We start from the raw sequence: 20,815 nt of genomic DNA, 5'->3' as shown, positions 1-20,815 counted from the left end.
TAACCCCTTTTCAGGCCTTTCTAACAGATTTCTGAGCTTCACACACTGAAGTCATTCAAGCCAGAAGCAGTCTTTAAAGAAAAATATAAAGTTGACAGCAGAATGTCGTCTAAAGCTGAATCTTGCCTCAGATACTAGATTGCAAGTCTACATAGTGAACTGCATAAAAGCAAACAGTGCACAGTTCAGGTTTTGCCTTCCTTGCATGGCCTTCATTATCTCCGCTAATGATCCTTCCATGTTCCAGTTCCATAATTAGAAGGAAAATAATAATAAGTAATGCCGGAAGAGTATGGAGACTTGAAAAATCCCTCAGCAAATGTTATATGAGGATTCCTGCATTGTGCTGCTCCACCTTGCATGAATTTCTAAGACTGTTCCATTATTATTCATGGGCTCCAATTCTGTGAAGGTCAGAGCTCTTGTGTAAAACATTTACAAATCAGATGGGACGCTTCACACACAGTAAAAAACGGTGGGGTGTCCTCTTGCACAGACAGAACCTTTTTTTATTTTGGATATAGTTTGTTGCTTCAGGGCAGAAATGACATATCTAAAGAATTCAGGCAACCAAGAGAGAAGGAGCCATCAGTCTTCATTAAACTGGTACCATCAAATGATTTAGCTCAGCTGTTAAGACTTCTGCTTCCCCAGAGGCCCTGTGCATTGTAAGAAAATAGGATGCTAGTTGCTGAACGCTATGAAGAATCTGCTAAAGGCACCTTAAATTTGCCAGGCAGTGTAACACAGAGAACTTATACTATGCTTGAATTTAGGAAGCTTTCTTGAAAAGTTAACCATATATTTGTGAAATAAGAGGTGGTTTTATTTTATTTTGTGACTTTCCAAAGCTATGTGGATCTATCTTTGTACAGAATAATTCCCCTCCCTTTCAGACTAGTACAAACCTACACACAGTTTGCTATAGCCATTTGCTCATAACTAAAGGCTGCTGTGACAACTCATAATGAGCCAGAAGGGCATTGCTAATTTGTGTATCTTATTTATGCATCATTAACATTTTCCACAAACTGTGACATCAGGTCGTATCGAACAGATGAGTAGTACTTCTGTGCTGCCACTTACACAGTCTCCAGTGTGAACCTGAAAACCAATTCTGATCTTACCTTTTTGTAGACATAGGAATTATTTGAATGTTTTCATAAGCAGGAAAGTGTATTGTGTAAATGAGTAGTACTATGGGTTTTATGGTAAGTCTACCCAGTTGCTGCTTGTAGGTAAGTTAATCATTTCTGTGTGGTTGGTCCTTGGGTTCAGAAGCACACGCAGTATTGTAGCTTCTAAATTCTGCATGGGAGGAGGATAGATTAGTCCTTTCCAGGACTGTGAAGGAGGTACAGAAACCAAGCACCCATGTGAAAAGGAAAGCAATTTCATTCCAAGGACCCAGGGCTGACTTTTTTCTTTAAAGACCCTTTGTTAATTGGGACCTTAGTTTATAAATGGTTGAACAGTGGAAATGTTTGCTCAAAAATTGACATACTGGGGGAAAAGAGGGTATGGTGCACAGTATTTCACTTTTAGGATAGAATCAGATATAAAGGCATACCTCTCTCCAATGCAGTTACAATGCAGCTGTGATGACCCAAGATTCTAGTTTCTGTTGATTTCCAGGGTTCAAAACCAGGTTTTGGTGCCAAAACAAAATAATTTTGACTGTAACATTTGAAGATATAATTATGTTCTTTGTGCTTTGTTTGTTTGTTTGTTTGTTTGTTTGCTTAATTGACTTCTGGGTTATTTTAAAATAGTGAGCCATATTTGTCACATTTTCTTATTTTTGCTTTCAGTCATTATGACTAGAAACATACTCTTTTTAAAAAAGAAGTCTCAAATTCAGTCATAAACCTCTGGGCTATGTGTCTCACCACCACCATTGTTGCAGTAATATATTGTTTCTGTTAAAAAATTGAAATAGCCCAAGAGCATATGTAAACTATGGTTAAGTGATCAATAACATGCCATAGATCTGTTCTCCCCTCCCCTCCCTTCATCTTTGTGAATTCCTGAATCTTACTCGTTCAGTGTTAACTATGGTGCTATCTTACATTTATGATGGGGCTAGCTATGGCTAAATCTCATCATGTTGAACTGTTAATTGAATATTTGAAGATAGGGATAGAATGAAGCTGGTTTGCACACCCTGGTTAAAGCCTAGGCATTGCACCGTTAGACTTAAACCTCTGCCATCTATCGATCGATCTATCAATCTATTGACCTATCTATTTATAAACCCATTCTAGCCAGGGAATTTCTACACATGAGAGGAAGTGAACCTATGAGCCTGGAGCATTCTCCCAACTTCCTATCCATGGTTAGGCCATTGCTAGCATTATGTATCCAGCAGGCATAGACTCTGTTTGCTAAGCCAAAGCATAGCTTAGTGCAAATGTGCAGGTTTTGGGAGGCGAAATTGTGGCTGCTTTGCTCCTGCACCGGTCATGTTGTGAGCTATACTGACTGGAGCAAGGCAAACCACAAGCCCTGGTTTGGATGACACGCAGTGCAGCAACAACAGCAGAACCAGGGTAGGAGCAAAAGAGCTGTGATACCTCTGGGAAATCTGCAAACTTGCACGTTTACGCTAAGCCATAGTTAGGCTTTGTGTTATGTGCAAACTGGGCCGCAGTGTGTTATCTCATGGTTTCCCTCTTTGCCCCCATTATCCTATTGGCTGAAGGAATTTGCTATCGCCCTGTATTATAAATGTCTTTAAAGACCTCTGCTTAATCCTGTAATTTTCACAGTGCCCATAAAGCAAGTTGCTTTGGCCTCTGTTGTATGGCAAGGCAACCAGATTTGATGTCCTGGATGTTGACTTTAAGGTACTTTAGAAAGATACCTTCGAGGAAAAAGGCTCCCATAGCAACTATTTCCAGTGCTTGCAGATGATCAGTCTTTTCTTGATCAACAGAAAAGGCAACTCAATGAGGGTTCAACTGCATCCATTTTCTGAAGTGTATAGGTATATGTAGTTTTATGCCCAACAAAGGAGAAAAGCTACCAGGAGATGAGAATTGGGGGAAAGGGTGTTTACTGAGCACTATAATTTTGCAAATTCAGTTATGCTCATAGCCAGAGCTGTGCCTGAAAAACATTTTGTCAGGTGGACTGCAGGTGGCTATATAAATCATCAGGGAAAAGCAAGATGAAGCCTGCCTTATTTCTCTTCATTTTGCTTTACCCAAAGCATTCCTCTTATTCCAAATGCACTGGTTGCAAACCAATTCTGTTCGGTACAAGTAACAGGAGGCACAACTTATAAATACTGACCATTGACACCTGTGATAAATGATTACAGGTTGTTTTGAACACCTGCCAGACAAAAAACCCATTTATGCTATAAATGGAGTGTGCTTTGTAAAGCTGTTCTTTGTGAGAAGACCGAAAGGAGATCCTTCAAAGGCTGCTAATCTTGCAGCTTTCTCTATTGGATAGAATCAGCAACTATTGACATAGAATTTCAGATGCTAGGATGTTGCTTTTGCTTCACTGTGTTAGAAATATTCTGCTTTAAAAACGTGAAATAACAGAAATAATTTAAAAACATGAAATAACACAACTCGTATAATTCCATTTACATTTTTCTTCTTCTTAGGGGGATACTTCCTATGTGAAGGACCGCTGGTGTGTGTTTGATGGATTCATGGTATTTTGTCTTTGGGTGTCATTAGTTTTACAGGTAAATTACGTTGCATTACAATAAGTGCAGAAATACAGCCTTGATCTCTGGCCAAGCCCTCACCTCAGCTTAAGTGAAAAAATAAAAACACTCTTGAAGGCCACACTTCTGGTAACAACCAAGACCTTCTGCAGTAGAGTTGGTCCCGTTCCTCAGAGCTAAACCAAACAGGAAGATTATCTTCAGGTCCAGTGTTTGGGGCAGTGGTTTTTCTGCAGCTTTCCATGCCAGACCCCATGGTTACCTCCATAATAATCAGCTGAGTACAAAATGAAAATTATAGCTTGCATCCTAAAGTAAGTTAATAGAAAGACACCCACAGAAGGAAGACTTCCTTTCCTTCTACCTACTTCAGCTATCCCTGTCCCTTGAAAAACCTCTCCAGCATATCAGAGGTGCCTTGTTGATAGCCATAGGCCTGGGTAAAGAGGAATGTTTTTGCCTGGTGCCTAAAGACATGTAGTGATGGCACCTGGTGAGTCTCCCTGGGGAGAACATTCCACAACCAGGAAGCCACCGCAGGGGGGAAAATCATACAGTACTCAAATGCTTACATCAGGAGTGGTGCACATACTTCATTACAAACTTTGATAAATCAATGGATTGCAATTTTTAAATTGGCTGGGGAAACCCAGCCAGATGGGCAGGGTAGAAATTATAAATTATTATTAAATATTCTAAGGGCACAATCTCTCCTGCTTCTGCTCAATAGATGCTTCCCCTACTTGGCTTGTATGAAGTGCTGCATACTAGGTATGGCTAGAATAGAAAGCCTGTTTTCCCCACCCAGTTCTCTCTCTCCAACCCAGACCTGGTCTGGAAGAGGTCCTATAGGAATCCCACCAGAGGGTTTGTGTTCTCTGCTTGAGTGTTTCAGCTTAATATGCATTTTTCTTTTGCCCCTGGTAGATTATTTCAATCCTCCCTCCTTTCACTTTTACTTTCACCTTCATGAATGAGATAATTGACATTTGGTGTTCCGGGATAAGTCACTTGTATTATAAAATCAGTTGCCAAAAAGGTTCTTGTTTCAGAAACCAGTGTTAAACTGGGAACAAGCGCTGAAAGGAGATTGCCATTGAAAATACATTGCCCTGGAAATATTTATGCAAAACAATGCAAACTTTAGAAAACAGCACAAAGAACAGTAGTATGCTCAGGAAAAAAATCAGAAGGAAAAAGACGTTCTTTTGTTCCTAGGTGTTTGAAATAGCTGATATAGTTGATCAAATGTCACCTTGGGGCATGTTGAGGATCCCACGGCCGCTTATTATGATTCGAGCATTCCGGATCTATTTCCGCTTTGAGTTGCCAAGAACCAGGATAACCAACATTTTAAAGTAAGTTGTTTGCTAAATCTAGATACAACTGTGTATGAATACTTGGGATGGGGAGGCAGTGACATTGTGTTGTTTGGGATTATTTTAAGCATGCAGTCATGTGCTTCTTAATTTCTATTAGATATATAATACAAACTGAGAATTTTTGGGGAAACGTCACAGGATTGCTTAAGAAATTCCAGAAAATTACATATATAAAAACAAAGTTCCAGCCCTATCTTTCTGTCTTCCAATTTTTCAAACATTTTTAAAGATTTCATAAAGTTTGATAAATATTATTATAATCCAATTTCTCCCATCAGTTCTGGGCTGCTATGAATGTTGGGATAATGAATGCCCTGTATTAGAAGTTAGCCCAAGCTTCTTTTTGAAGTTCTTTTCCTTTGACCTCTTCACAGACCACAATTTTCAGGTGAACACTTGAAGTTGAAGTTGGCATCCATCTGTCTCAGGAGACAGTGGAGGAGGGCACTACTTAAGATTTAGTTGTACCATTCAGTTGTATGGGGTACACTCATCAGAGAGCCCTGAAAATTTGGGGTTGCTGTAGGCCTAACTACACATGAGGTAGAAGTTCCACAAGACATGTTGGATGAGGGTTAGGGGATCTGTTTTTACCTGCAAAACAGGTGCTTGGGGGAGGGTTGTTGAACACTCTCTACACTCACTGCTAACCTCTCTTCAGCCAGAGCCAGCTGTACCCTTTGATAATGGGATAGCCACCTCACAGAGCAGCAACTGCTAAGGGGCAGGTAGTGGTTGTGAGGTGTTGGAGGGTAAAGTGATGAGTGCCACTGTGGCCTGTCTTGCACCCCTTTGGCATCCTTAGGTGCGGTGGTTGATGATACCCTGTCATCAGTGTTGGAGACGGATTTGATTGCCCTTACAGGTATATATTTTATTGGGATGTGTGTATGTGTGCCATCTTGTCCTTGACTTGGACGAGTTCTGCTTTCAGCCTAGGTAAGCATGGGGAGGAGAAAGTCACTTGAAAAGAGAAGGTACAGAGAAGTAAGAAACCAGTGAGGGAAGAGGTCTGCAGTTCCTCATGTGGGCACTCTTATTTGCTATTAAAAAATTGGACATGCATCCCTCCTTTCAATGCAATTCCCAAGACATGCCCTGCCATTTTTTTCAGATTATTCCACCACCTCCCAACCCAGTTTATCTTCCCTTTAAGACTGCTTGCCTCCTTTAATCCAGCCATGCATTTCAAAGGGCTAAACCACAGTATGGATATCCCCTGTGCCACAAAGCTATTCTCCACTCATCTACCACATATGGATGGGATATTGCGCTACTGGCATTGAACTTGTGCAGATTACTTGCATGTAATGCATATCACTTTCCTTTTTCGTTAGGCGCTCAGGTGAACAAATTTGGAGTGTTTCAATATTCCTTCTGTTCTTTCTGCTTCTGTATGGAATTCTGGGGGTTCAGATGTTCGGACCTTTCACGTATCATTGTGTAACAAATGATACAAAGCCAGGGTAAGTCTAAATGATGATTTTTTAAAAAAACTTTGTGTCAGTGACCTTCTGTCTGGAGCTGAACTCGAAACGGAGAAATCACAAGGAAAGAGTTCCTCTAGCAAGACACTGAACTGCAAACAAATTCTGCTAAAAATAGGATCCGGCTTGGAACTTGGGGTTCCTGTGAGTCAGTGACTCAATTTGCACACAACACTCAGTCAAACCATGGCTTGGTTAGTATGAGTGAGCCAACCTACTCGTTCCCAGGACAATGAACACAACCTCGCTCACTAAATCTTGGTTGCAGCTCATGATTTGATTGCAGTGAGACAAACCACGAGCCCTGGTCCAGACATGTTATTGCTGTTTATTGTTTGTAAGCCGCTTTGGGATTCATTTGAATGAAAAGCAGCATAGAAAGGCAATCAATCAATCAATCAATCAATAAGACTAAGTCAAACCATAGCTTAGCTCTGGGTAGTGCAGCAGCAGCAGCAAAACCATGGGAAGAGCACAACCACTGTGATCTTTGCTCTGGGAACACAGACCAATACAACCCCTCCCCAGTTCAGTTAATGTAATTACATCTTGCATGCTTGAAAGGCTGGTGGTTTTATTTGTGCAGCCCACTCTATTGCTTTATTATTATTAATTAATTAATTAATTAATTAATTAATTAATTTTTGCAATATATCTTTATTGTTTTACAATAGATATATTTACGCCGGGTAAGCAATCAAACCAACCAACAAACAAACATGCATACAATCAAATAAACTATAAATTGACAAACAGAGAGTAGCAATGTATGAAACCACACAATTCTCATAACTAATATCATTTATACCCCCAATGATGTGAATGATTGTAAAACTTGTAAAACAAGAAATTAAAAATGACTTCCAATTAGTTTTGCTGTACTTCATCTTATACTGCACAGTTACATATTTCTTATAAGTTTCTGTTAACTTCCCTACAAACTTATATTTATACAATGCAAGGTTCAGTCTAATTCTGCCAAGAAGTTTCCTTTTATACCGTAATTTTTAAAGTATTCTTTAAAAATTCTCCAATCCTTATAGACTATTTGTTTTGTTTGGCCTCTTATCCTTCCTGTTGTCTTTGCTAGCTGCAGGTATTCTACCATTAGGATTTGCCAATCCGCCATGTTAGGTATGGCTGTATTTTCCCAGTTTCTTGCTACTAAGATTCTGACCGCTGTTATCCCATACATGAACAATGTTCTTTTCGATTTCCCTGTTTCTTTTGGCTATTTTATTTTTTTTGAATTCTAAACTTTGTTGTGTTTGTTACAGAGTATTTGCTTGCTCTGCGAAGCCAAACACAGCCCACCCACCATGTTTGCTTGGCGACTCCTTGTTTTGCAGGAGGAGCCGGGTGGGTTGGAGTAGGAGTTTATTGACACTTTCCCTTGTAGGTTGCTATAAGGTTTGTTGAGAAACAAGGGTGTGGAGGCCTGGCCGATAGACAAACGGCCTTTACTTCAGCTTTTGGCAAGTATATTCTCTTGTTCTAAGTACCCTTTTGAATGCAGGCTCTCTTCACTGTGACCTAAAAGTGACTGTGCTGAGATAAGGCCATACCAGCAACAACTGCTGGACATATGAAAAAGAGAAAGTGCTCTGTTCCTCCCCCAGCTTGAAAGCAAGAACATTTTGATTTTAAAACAAACATAAATCGGCTCTGTGAAAATCTGAATCTTTATGTCAGTAAGATAGAAGAATTGAACCAACTGTTCAGCTGCTAACAAGATCTATTTTTTCTATTAAAAAAAACAACCAACATTGAGTGCTTCATTTTCTAGTTGTTTCTGCTTGTCCTAATTTTCACTGCCAGGTCCCCTCCCCTTTCCCTTGAGAGGATTCTGAATCTCTTTCTTGCTAAGCATTCTTCACACTCATTATCCTGTTGTTATAATTACTTATCTAACTCCGTTTCTTCTGAGGCAGATACTATTTCGCCCTTTGTTATACTGGCCTCCATCATCCCCCACAACTATTTTGTTGTTTAGTAGGCTTCCTTGCTGCAAAATAAAAAAGCCCGTCTCTTCTTCATATTTATGTAATGGGGGGGGGGAATTAATTCGTAGATTCTGCCCTTTGTGGTTTTGGATCTAGGGGGGAAAGTCTAAATCCCAACTTGTTTGGAAATAGCCCCCCCTACATCCAAAACCGCCAGGCGCAGAATTTCCTAAAGTGAAAATCAGACAAAATATATATAAATAAAAATGGTTTTCCTGGGGTTTGCTTCCTGATTAGTTTACCTAAGACTACAACCACAGGTACAGTATGGTGATTAAAACAAAACAAAAAATCCATGATGCTGATTGGTAGGACATTCGTTCCCACATTTCTCCAAGGTGCTCAGGGAAACATACAATGCCTCCCCTCCTCTATTGTATTTGCACTGCATTGTATTTGTATTTGTAAGGTAGTGAATGGCTCAAGGTCACCCTAAGAACTTCATTGCCAAGTAGGGATTTGAAACTGAGTTTCTTCAGTATTAGTCTCCTGCACTGCACCGATTCTCTTACATGCAAAGCAGGATATGTTCCTATAATCTAAACAGTTAGGAACCCAGGAAGCTGCCTGAAACCAATTCAGGCCATTGGTCCATCTAGCCCAGGGAGCAGTCTTCCCCAGCCCTACCTGGCCCTGCCAGGGATTGAACCAGAGACCATTTGCCACTGAGCTTGGTTGGTTAGAGCATAGTGCTGATAACACCAAGGTTGCAGGTTCAGTCCCCATATGGGATAGCTGCACATTCTTGCATTGCTGGGGGTTCGACTCTACAATTCTATGATTCTTCTACTGCCCTTCCCCTATAATAGTTTATGAGAATTAACGTAACCAGGTACAGCATCAAATTTCCTCTTTTGCACTGAAGCCTCGTCATCTGTATCAGTAGGCACTTTACTACGTGGCCTTGGTTGGGTCATCATTGCTTTCACTCCCTTAAACAGGGTTGTTGTTGTTTAGTTGTTTAGTCGTGTCCAACTCTTCATGACCCCATGGACCAGAGCACGCCAGGCACTCCTGTCTTCTACTGCCTCCTGCAGTTTAGTCAAACTCATGCTGGTAGCTTCGAGAACACTATCCAACTATCTCGTCCTCTGTCGTTCCCTTCTCCTTGTGTCCTCCATCTTTCCCTACATCAGGGTCTTTTCCAGGGAGACTTCTCTTTTCATGAGGTGGCCAAAGTATTGGAGCCTCAGCTTCACAATCTGTCCTTCCAGTGAGCACTCAGGGCTGATTTCCTTAAGAATGAAGAGGTTTGATCTTCTTGCAGTCCATGGGACTCTCAAGAGTCTCCTCCAGCACCATAATTCAAAAGCATCAATTCTTCGGTGATCAGCCTTCTTTATGGTCCAGCTCTCACTTCCATACATCACTACTGGGAAAACCATAGCTTTTACTATACGGACCTACTAAACAGGGTTACTGTGATGCTAAAACAGTGGTTCTCAAACTTCCTCCTCTGGACCACACTGAATGTTTCTTAATGATAAGAAGTATGCTGGAAACCAAAAAGAAACTACTCCTACCTGTGCTTTATAACAGGGTTGTCCAACAGGTTGATCGTGGGATTCCCCCCCTCCCCCGAAAAAAGCTCAACAACCTTGATGAAGCATTAAGCAGTCCCCAACAACTCTGGTCAATCCAATGGGTAGGTCACTGCCAGGTTTTTTATAGTGGTAGTAGATCGCAGTCTCTTGGAAGTTGGACAGCCCTGATTTATAATATATCGCACAGCTGTGGGACATCCATAAAATATAAAACAATGCAGATGCATAAGGACATGAATCATTCCCAAAATATAATTATAAATGAGCCTCTTCCATATGCACCTTAAGTATATATGCAAACTCAATGAGAGGTGTGAACTTTGTTTTGCCAGGAAATCTCGTTTCTCTTTTTGATCCTTCATATTTGTCAGAGTTGGAAATCCCCATTCACAACAATATGTCGTGGAGAACTAAAAAAATAGCTAATCCTCCTGAAGAAAGGCATATATACTTTTTCAGGTTGTATGTATTTTGTATTTTGATACTATGTACTCTACTACACTAAACTTGTCCTCGAATCTTCCCACTACACTTGCCATCCTCTCTTGCCGCGCCAATGTGGCATCCCACACCTTTTGAGAACCAGTGTGCTAAAATGTTCCTGCTCCTCCTTTGGATGGAGAGGAACATATGAAAGCAGCAAAAGAAATAGGATCGTCCCAGCCCAGTATTACTAGTCTCTTCTTGTTTTTTGTTTCAGTACTACTACTGCCTGAATAGCTGACTCATGTTAATATCTTTACTTCATCCCATTCTCCTTCAGCGTATTGCCCTACATTAAATCTCAATTTGCTGAGGAATAACTTCTTCTGATCATTCCAGAGCTTCTCTCTATTCTCTTGAGCCATTGCTCCTTTCAGAGGATGGTGATGTGTGAATTTGATAACGCAGAGTGCACATTGTTCCCAGGTTCTTAATGAAAACAGAGAGCCTAGCTCCCAGAGCTAATTCCTCAGAGAATGGGATCAGACTGCTCCTCACTTGGGAGCTGTACAGCTCACCATTATTTCTCGTTTATAACCTGTCAGCTAATCTTTATGCTTGCTGTGATATTTCTGTGTGGGCCAGTGATGTGCATATTTAAGAAAATGAAGGCCAGAACTACAAGGATGGTACTGAAGAGGGAGGATCCAGCATCAGATTAGCATAAGAAACTCACTGCGATCTACCCCACATCAAGTAGATACAACAGAGTTCTGCCAGACAGCTAAAATATAAAGTTATCAGAACTCCAGGAGCATTTGAGGTGTGCAAGTTTCATCCCTGTCACAGTATCAGAGCTACCATTAAATAGGCAGCTAGAGATGAGTAGTCATGATCTTAGCTGATGAATACATTCTGCACTCCTTTGTATCAGGGACCATTTTGTTGTGTAACTTTGGGTCACTTCTGCATATTTTAGCTTCAAAACGCAAATATCTGCACTTTCAAAATCTGAATTGCAGGGTTTACAAAGAATTTCAGCATCTGGGAAATTATCTTTGTTCATATGAAGTATCGTACTAGACTTGTACAAGATGTTATAAAGGACAGGTGCCAATTTCTTATGAAGAAAACTCTTGTGTTTATTTAAGACATTGTTTTCCAACATGTTTTGTCAGTATCCTTATGCAAAATTTTGTACTTGTTAAATAAATTGCTTATTATCTGATTTTGCTTTTGTGAGATTGTGGGGGAGGCAGAGGGCGTTGGGGTTCTGCCAGATACTGAAACATGTTACAGGGGTTCCTGGAAACAGTGATTTAGAATATTTTAACACAAGAGCCTCTGACTGCAGTGACTCCAGCGACCATCTTGACAAATCCTTTCAGAGATTCTCTTTCCCACATTGTACTAGCAGACAGATGTCCCCTACCGCCAGATATTAACTCTCCATTCTAAGACAGTGCTGTTGCACATTTTTTTACCACAAATGTAAAATTATTTGGGGAGAACTGTTACCACTGCTGTTTTCACTGTTCGTGTTTCTCAGGTTGCGCTAACACGTTCTCTTTTTATGTCAACAGAAACATAACCTGGAATAATCTAGCAATTCCGGATACACACTGTTCGAAACCATCTGAAGAAGGTTACCAGTGCCCCCCAGGATTTGAATGCTTGGACCTTGAAGAACTAGGGTTAAGCAGGCAAGAGCTGGGCTACAGTGGCTTTAATGAGATAGGTCTGTTTATCTGATTAAAATCTATTATCAAAGCCTATTTTTAGATTCTTGTAAATCATCTAGGAGGAACTTGCAATAGACAGTTTGTGAATGTGTAGGGCGAAGGGCTGTTGATGTGGTGACTGTCCTTGTCTTTGATAGATCTTTTGCACTCTTCCTCCAGTTGGAGATTGCTTTAGGAGCATTGTCTCTGCAATCCATCTAATGCTATTCATGTCCTGATATGCTAAGGGTGACACCCTTTGTGACCTCAGTCGCATGCAGTTTTCTCTGACAAAGTGCAGCAATTTGTTCAAGTCTGGAAGGGGGCTGGCTTCTTAACATTTTCTCCTCAAGTCCCTTTCTACTAAAGCCACTCCTATCCTCCCAGCTACTTCCTTGCCTTGAAAGTAGGAAAGATACAGAGCTGTAGCTTGGGGGTGTCACGTTATGGTTTGGCCCTTTAATTAAAAAGGTTTGACTTGCTTGTGTTACTTTCGCAAGCCTGAATGTTCAGCAATGAAAAGATGGTACGAGAAATTACCCTTAAAGCGCACGTAAGCACAAATTCATGTGCATAAACAAAAGTCCATATGGTTAGAACATTCACATGCAGATGTCAATAGGTTGGTGGGGAAACACACAGTGTAAAAAAGACACACCTGCCCCTCTCCTGGCACTTCCGGAGTCTTACTCTTTTCATACATTCAGGTAGATGCTGGTAGGTGCTTTTTGTGCAGTAGGGTTGCACCTTCATAACCAAAGGCAAAGGAAGCAGTACACTGCAAAACAATAACAATATGACTACAGTGGAACCTCGGGTTGCGGACATAATCCGTGACGGAGGCACGTCCGTAACCCGCAGCGTTCATAATCTGCACACGTGTGTGACGCGATTTGGCACTTCTGCGCATGTGTGAAGCGTGATTTAGTGCATCTGCGCATGCGCGAACTGCGAAACCCGGAAGTTACCCTTTCTGGTCCTTCTGGGTTTCCCGCAGTCCGCAACCTGAAAATGCGTAACCCGAAGCGTTTGTAACCCGAGGTACCACTGTATAGCAAAACAGGATGCAGCAAATCTTTTTTTAAAAAACAGACACTGCATTTAAAAAAAAGTGACAGAAAACTACCGTGGGAAATGCAGCATAACAACCATTTGACAGTGACATTGTATAACCTCAGCAATTTTTTGAAAACAAATCAAGATGATTGCTCAGTATGCACTTCATATAGAAGCAGCCTATTGTTTGCTTGCATGTGTGTGGTTTGGATAATCAGACTTGGGGTATGTAAAGTTCTTACTTTTTTTGCTTTGGTTTTTGATCTGAGCTCCTTTTCCCTTTGAAAAGTCTTGTGTTTTCTACAGAGAGTCTCTTTAATAAACGAATAACTGACATGTGACAGGTGCCCTAATATTTCAGATCGTATTTCATCTCATCTCCCTTCCCTTCTCTGCCCTTTGGTGTATTATTATCGAGTCTAGTTTAGCTCAGTAATTTTGATGACTGCGTGCATTATGGAGCTAACTTCTCAAAAAGATGCCCTCGTACATTAAGTATGTGACTGCATTTGCATAGATTTCAGAATTTTCAGCAGGTGATTCAAAGACCAGTATATTACAGAGGACATGAAAAGCAACTCAGACAGGAAAGAAAAAGTATAGGTCAGGTGAGCATAACCATGTGATTACATTTTCAATGTAGCTACATACTGGTTTGAATATAGCGCTCAGTGAAACTTAAGCTTTACATGAATGGAGAAACATTCTGCTGCATGTTTAGAAAATCATGGCAGCTTTGCTCCTCCTCTGCTCTTGCTTTACTACTAGGAGCCTAACCATGTTTTGGCATCACATGGGAACTTGGGCTCATGGCTTTATTCACTCCAACCAAACGGCCAAGCTGTGATCAAGAATATTCTCGGTTTACCATATATGGTTTGTTTGGGAGAAACAAAGCCTGAGCCTGGGTTTGCACCTAACACTAAGCCATGCTTTGGCAGAGTAACAGGAGCAGGGAGGAGTGAAATGGCCACAACTGTCTAGCAATACATGTGCTCATTTACACTTAGCCGTGGTTTGGCTTAGCATTGTGGGGAGATGAAGTCTGTACAACTGCAGAGCTGGGTTTAGCTAATACAAGTAATCACAACCCAGTGGACTATATTCCTTAATACTGTATTTGCTGATTTCTTTTTGAAGCCTGTTTTCCTCAGATATATCACAGAACATAATTCAGCATATGTAGATTTGGCAGAATTGTGGGACTGTTAAAGTAGCTTTCCTCCCTAAAGGCACTCAGAGCGTTTGGTGTTAGATTCTGAAGAACATTTCTGGGGTTGTTTTTTCCCCCTTTGTACACATCTGTACATTCAGATGAGCTGCAGTGTGTCTTCTCTGACTGCAAGGCCTTGAGGTGTTAGAGGTTGAAGTGTTCCCACCAAGTGATATTTAAACTTATTATTTGCTCATAATATTTGACGATGCTTTTCTGACAACATTTTTTTTTGGGGGGGAGGGTTGAAAAATAAGTATTTTATCTAATTTCATGAGAGACAAATTATTCATGTTCCTTTACATCAAATTGTACTAGGGCTCAATAGTACCCCAGCCAGATAGTGGGGTATAAATGACAACAACAACAACCACAACAACAAGAAGAAGAAGTACTATTATTATTACTATTACCACCCCACAGGTTTATAATATTCCTTTATAAACCAGAATTTTCAAAACATTTTTTGTGACCTAGCAGAACTATCCTCTCCCACCCCTGCCTCTTCGTAGCTATCATTTTGTGCAAAGCGTACCAGTTCAGCTTTTGGGGTCACTCTGTTTGCAAGCAGCCTGCACCCTCAACCTTGGCCGGTGGCCAGATTTCAAAGTAAAAAAGGACTTTTGTATTTTCCTCCGTTCCTAGAAAGATATTTGCAAAATGTGCTGCTATGCCCTCAACACTTCTGGGGCATAGTGTCACTAGCCTTCAAAAGATTCTGATCTGATGATCCTCTTCAGCACTGAAGAGGAAGACAAGCTCGCCCGCTTTGCAACTTGTGTGTGATATGTTTACTAAGACCTTTTCATAATGCTTCATGCTATGAAAAAAATATATGTTACAACTGATGGCCGATTACAGCCATTCATAGGAAGATGTCCAACTAGGCAGTATGCACCTCAAAGTATGGCATAACATTTCGGCTGTGTAAAGATTCCAAAGCATGTTTATGATACAAACTCAAAAGAGAGGGAAGGAAGGGCGATGCCCCAGGAGCTCTAGACGCTACTTGAGAAATCAGTGACAGACAAGGAAACTTTCCCGTCTGCTCCCTGTGCCCCTCCAAATCAGCTCTGGAGAGCCCCCCAACCCTCTGGAGCAGATTATGAGGATGCATGGGGAAGATGCAGGGGAAGGAAAAAGGAACAGCTTGTTTTCTCCTGCTCTGTAGGGTAGGACTCAAACCAACGCCTTCAAGTTAAAAGAAAGGAGATTCTGACTAAACACCCGGAAAAAACTTTCTGACGCTAAGAGCTGTTCGACAGTTGGAACAGTCTCCCTCAGGAGGACTTTCATTCCTTGAAGGTTTTTACGCAGAGGTTGGATGACCATTTAGCTGAGATTCCTGCATTTCAGGGGTTGTACTCTTGGGATCCCTTCCAATTCTACAATTCTGTGATTCTAAGGATAGGAAGAGGAAACTCTGTTGCGCAAGTGGAATGGCAGCATGGGATACAACCCTTGTTTCCTGACCACTGAATCAGATTCACCAACTATAAATATTCCTGAGTCTGACGCAGTAAAGATAAAGGTGGTGGGATGGTGTGGGAGCACCACACAAGTTTGTGCTTTTTCTCTTCGTATTCCTAGGCATTGTTTTAAGGCCTAAATGTCTTCATGTCTATACTGCACTTCAACTCAGCCAACCCCATGCTGATTTATTTAATCACTTGTTTGCGGCCTGTAAAGTGTGTCATTCAGATTGATGAATCCAGCATGGGCTTGTTTTTTTTTTTTTTTTTTTATTTGTGACTGGAAAATGTCTGAAGGTTTGGGACTTTGATTTACACTGGGGATAAGACAAAGAACTATTCATATAATCCTGTCACAGCTTTAATATCTCCTGTTTTACAAGTGAATACCTCTGTTTTGCCTCGACTATCTGTCTTTAATTTTTGTTTCTCTTATATTCTACCCCGTGGTGTATTTTATTACATTGATACAGTCTCTTAATTATACTTAATTTATTACATCCCCCTTCATTTTCTAGACTATCTAAAATAGAGTCAGTTTCAAGGACACCAGTAGTCTCTTAAGGGTTGCTTGCTTGTATTATGACGTGACAAATTCTTTTATGTGGCTGCTTGTTCTTAAATATGTTCTTCCTCAATGTGGTTCAGACGAGGCCTTGCTCACAGATTACTTTGTTGTGTGTGGTTGCCTTTCCTCCTTGGTCACGCCTTATATCACATATAGATAATGTCTGAATTTAAACATCACTTGAGGTCCTTGTGATACTTTGTGCAGCTTATACTGCTGCAGAAAGTGCCCCATTGAATCAGCATTTGGGACATTACTGAGCTGAAATTGCATAGATAATGTGGGCCACAGGTACAGCGATGGAAATGCAATAATCTGGGACTCAAATAACTGAACACATGCCTCCCCCTTTTTCAGCTTTCTAAGATCCTCAGGTCCAGAGGGGAGTCTCTTCTCAGTGCCCTATCAGAGGGGAAAATTCATCAGGAGGTCACATGGGACAGAGCCTTATCTGTGATGGCACCCTGATAGCGGAGTGCCCTGAAAACATGACTGTCCCCAACATTTTTGGCATTTTAGCCCCAGAATCCTTTTAGCTAGTCATAAACTACAAACATCCTTTTTTAAAAAATTATTGAGAATATTAATTTGCGTGTATGATTTTTGAAAAAAAAATCCCCATAAGTACAAATATATGCCTAGCATATATTTTCTCTCCTGATGTTGAGCCAAAGTACCTTCCTTCCCTGACTTCCTGTGGATTACTGAATTAATTACAGAAATACTGTTCATCAGCTTCCACAGACATTCTGGAAGAACACTACCTATGACCAACTTAAAATCATTGCTTCAAATTTTGCGGAGGAACAGTTGAAACACCCAGTTTTGTCACTATCTTTCAGATGAGTTAGGAAGGATGGGAGTAGTGGGCATAGTTACTTGAAACAGGTGCTTTGAAATGTGTGTTTTCGTAGAGAGTCTGTAAGGTATAATGGACAGAGGCAAATAAAAACACAAGATAGTGTCCAGAGGAAGGCAGCCAGGGTGGTGAAGGGTTTGGGAATCAAGTTCTATGCAGAACGGATTGAAATAGCTAAAGTATGTTTCACCTGGACAAGAGATGATTGAGAAGAACTGCCATCTTCAAAAATTTGAAGGCTTGTTGCATGGAGGATGGAGCAGACTGGTTCTGTGTTGCTCCAGAAGGCAGGACTAGAACCAATGGTAGTGATAGGGAAGCAGATTTCAGAAAAGAGAAGCTTCCTAACAGAAAGAGCTGTCTGACAGCTTACAAAGCCTGTGGGCTCTTCTTTGCTAGTGGTGCCTAAGTAGAAGCTGGACTTCTGCCAGGGATGCTATAGTTGCATCCTGCATTGAGCAAGATGTTGGCTAGATGACTTCCAATATCTCTTCCTGCTCTTTAATTCTGTGATAGAGCCAGTAAGGTGTGATGGCAGTGTGTTGGCGTTGACCTATGAAAACTAGAATTTGATTCCTTCTTAGCAGTCTTCCTGCTCAGAAATTCTTTGCACTGATGATACATACACAATGGGACATGATTGATTGATTGATTGATTGATTGATTGATTTAAATAATATTATCTGAGGTGGGAAGGACTAATACAAATGCTATCCCGGGTTAGACTGACAAACAACAACAACAGCTTAACCACATATTAAGTTAGAGGTGATGAGAACAAAATCAAAAGTACTAAGCCATCGCAGTGACAAACTGTCATTATTTAAGGTTGAGCATTGATTTCAGTTGGTGTTGCTTTGGGAGGGATGTTGCAAAGATGTTTAAGAATCAGTATTTTTTGTCAATTCTTACATCTCTTGTGTAGGAAACAGAGAAATCTATGCCTACATGCATACATGAAGGCTACTTCATTTGTCTTAGCAGGTACCTGTACTGTGTACTTTAGAAACATAACATGAGGTTTCTAGAAACAGTTATATTAAAAATAAGTATTTGATACATAGCCACTGAAATGTTGGTAGAACTTGGAGGTGTAGGCAAAGTTCTGTGCAGCCATGGAACCTGCTTAGTGGCTTTGGAGAAGACAACAATTTCACAGAATTGTTTGAGTGTAAAATGAGATGTTCCTATGTACTGTTTGAGGGAAAGAAGCCAATTCAGTGCTGAAATAATGTGGTACATTGGGCTTGTTTCTGATTCTCTGCTGCTTGGAACTTTATTAGAAGACTAAGGTAATGTTTAGAAGTCCATTCCATTTCTTCCCTAGCACGTCTAATGTATCAGAACCCGGACCAACTCCAGCACAGGTTTTACTTAACACTCTTTTTCCGTACACATGGCTGATTAAGCAGCCACAAAAGATTTTCTCCAGCCTCCCTTGTAGGAACTCCCTGATACTAAAGTTATTTTAGCAAAACGGTACTCTGTCTTCTCTGCATTTTCCTGGGTCCCTGGAGAATCATACACTGATGTCTTCAAGAAGCAGCTCTCTGTTCCCCAACACACACCCTCAAAAACCCTCCCATTCATTGGCCCATTTTTATAACAGACAAAGTTAACCCAGAACAGCATCCACGTTCCCCATCCTTCCATTTTAAATGATTATAACCAAGCATTAAAGCTTCTAAGTACATAATTTAATTCAGTAGAGATGTTCTCACTCTATAGAGCACCTTAGTTTTGGCACAGCAGCTGTAACAGCTATCCATTCTTTTATTTTATTTTAAGTTGAGTACTTAGTGAGCAAACTTAAGTTTTTTAAAAAAAATATTAAAAGGTGATTTTTGTAAACAGGCTTATTTTACTGTATGAAGGGGTACTACCCCAAACAAAGCGAAATGTTTCAGCAAATATGAAAATTTGGGGAGTTGGGAAAGTTGAGAAATTTCAGAGCATACCCCAAAATTTTAATTGATTGCCATGCTGATCCCGAATTAGCTGATGCCTACATTAAACAAGGCAGTCAGGTGAAACTAATGTGAATGGATTAGTACAGCTGCCTTGTAGTGACAGTCAAAAGAAAACTCTACAGCTGTTAAACAGGATTCAGTGGAACAGAAATTCCATTGGCATTCCAGACTATTTGGTATTGAATCTCACCGGATAAATAATAGAATCTCAGCTGGAATATGCTGCTTTCCAAGTTTGTCTTATTTCCTGTCTCCTTGTTTGTAATCAGACCTTTAATATGGGGAAGTCTGGTCATGAAAGGACTTTGATCATAAAATTAAGGTTGCCAGGTTGCATACTAGAGGTTAGTTTGCTTAGTTTTAAATTGACCATCTTTTGTCTGTTCCTTTTTTGCCCTTCTACCCTGTTTTACTCTTCCTACACCTGGATTTCAAAAGGGATGCAGTGCAGGTGAGAAACTAGCTACTTTGTTTTCCCACTTCCCTTCCATCCATCGATTTAAAGATAGAGAGCGGATCTCCTGGTTGCAGCCAAGCAGCAGAATTCTGCATGAATGTTTATTTCAGTGTAAATGATTGGGAAATAATAGGCGTGTGCAGAGAATGAATTTCGCAACACAGATGAAATTTTGAAAAATGCATTACTCTGGATTAATGGTTCCAAAGACCTATTCTTAATCCAGAGTAATGCGCAACCATACATTGTACAGAGCCTTATTTAGAAACATCTATTCCAACATACACCAATGAAATAAATGTTTTACACGCACTGTAATAGCTCTGCTGCGTCTAATAGAATTGTCTGTAGGCTTGATTGAGTACATTTAATCCAAAGAATGCTGAGACAAGCTATTTCTGTTTGCTGTATTGTCTGAGCTGTGTAACTCAGCCCCTTCTGCAGATGAGCACAAACAAAAATGCTGATTGTATATCCTGATTTTTTTGTGGTTTGTTGTTGTTTTTTTTAATTTAAAAAGTTACCTTCCTTTGTCACTGTTCATAAAATAAATGACTCCTTGTCAGAACACCTTGGTAAGGTATTTGTAGCTATCTATTTATTAAGCCAGCAGTGTCACAACTGGAATTAGGTATTGCACAAATCAAGAATACTCATCACAGAAGCCAGATGGGCAGGTTACAAATTATAATTATTATTATTATTATTATTATTATTATTATTAAAAAGGTGCCCAGGTGCAAATGAGGAGTCTGTGCATCCTAATCTGCTCAGAAGTGGACTTATCACAGTTAGTCTGGGTGATTTTTTAAAATCACATCATCATCATCATGTAATTTGTATGCCACTTTTCCATAGTTAATCATACTCAAAAAGGCTTATAACATTAAAAGGTTTACCTAATTACATACATAACAAAAGTATCCAAAAGCAATAAATACAACAAATCAAAAAGCACACAACCATAATGGAACA

At 40.3% G+C, this 20,815-nt stretch overlaps 1 protein-coding gene across 6 annotated transcripts in view; it reads left to right on the top strand.

Moving 5' to 3' along the window:
- The window catches only part of NALCN (sodium leak channel, non-selective), a 197,577-nt gene that overhangs the window by 35,486 nt on the left and 141,276 nt on the right, over positions 1-20,815 (top strand). For 5 of the 6 annotated variants that reach the window (XM_081908122.1, XM_081908125.1, XM_081908123.1 and 2 more), the window contains 4 exons: positions 3,620-3,703; positions 4,904-5,043; positions 6,405-6,533; positions 12,108-12,262. In XM_081908122.1, the coding sequence (XP_081764248.1) occupies positions 3,620-3,703; positions 4,904-5,043; positions 6,405-6,533; positions 12,108-12,262 (508 nt within the window). Of the gene's footprint in view, positions 1-3,619; positions 3,704-4,903; positions 5,044-6,404; positions 6,534-12,107; positions 12,263-20,815 lie in introns of those variants that run through there. The other variant, XM_081908128.1, reaches the window with a different exon arrangement.

This window comes from Podarcis melisellensis (genome assembly GCF_964234715.1).
Source record: "Podarcis melisellensis genome assembly, chromosome: 4".
In the NCBI taxonomy this organism is placed as follows: domain Eukaryota; kingdom Metazoa; phylum Chordata; class Lepidosauria; order Squamata; family Lacertidae; genus Podarcis; species Podarcis melisellensis.
This window is presented reverse-complemented; position numbering and strand designations above follow the sequence as displayed.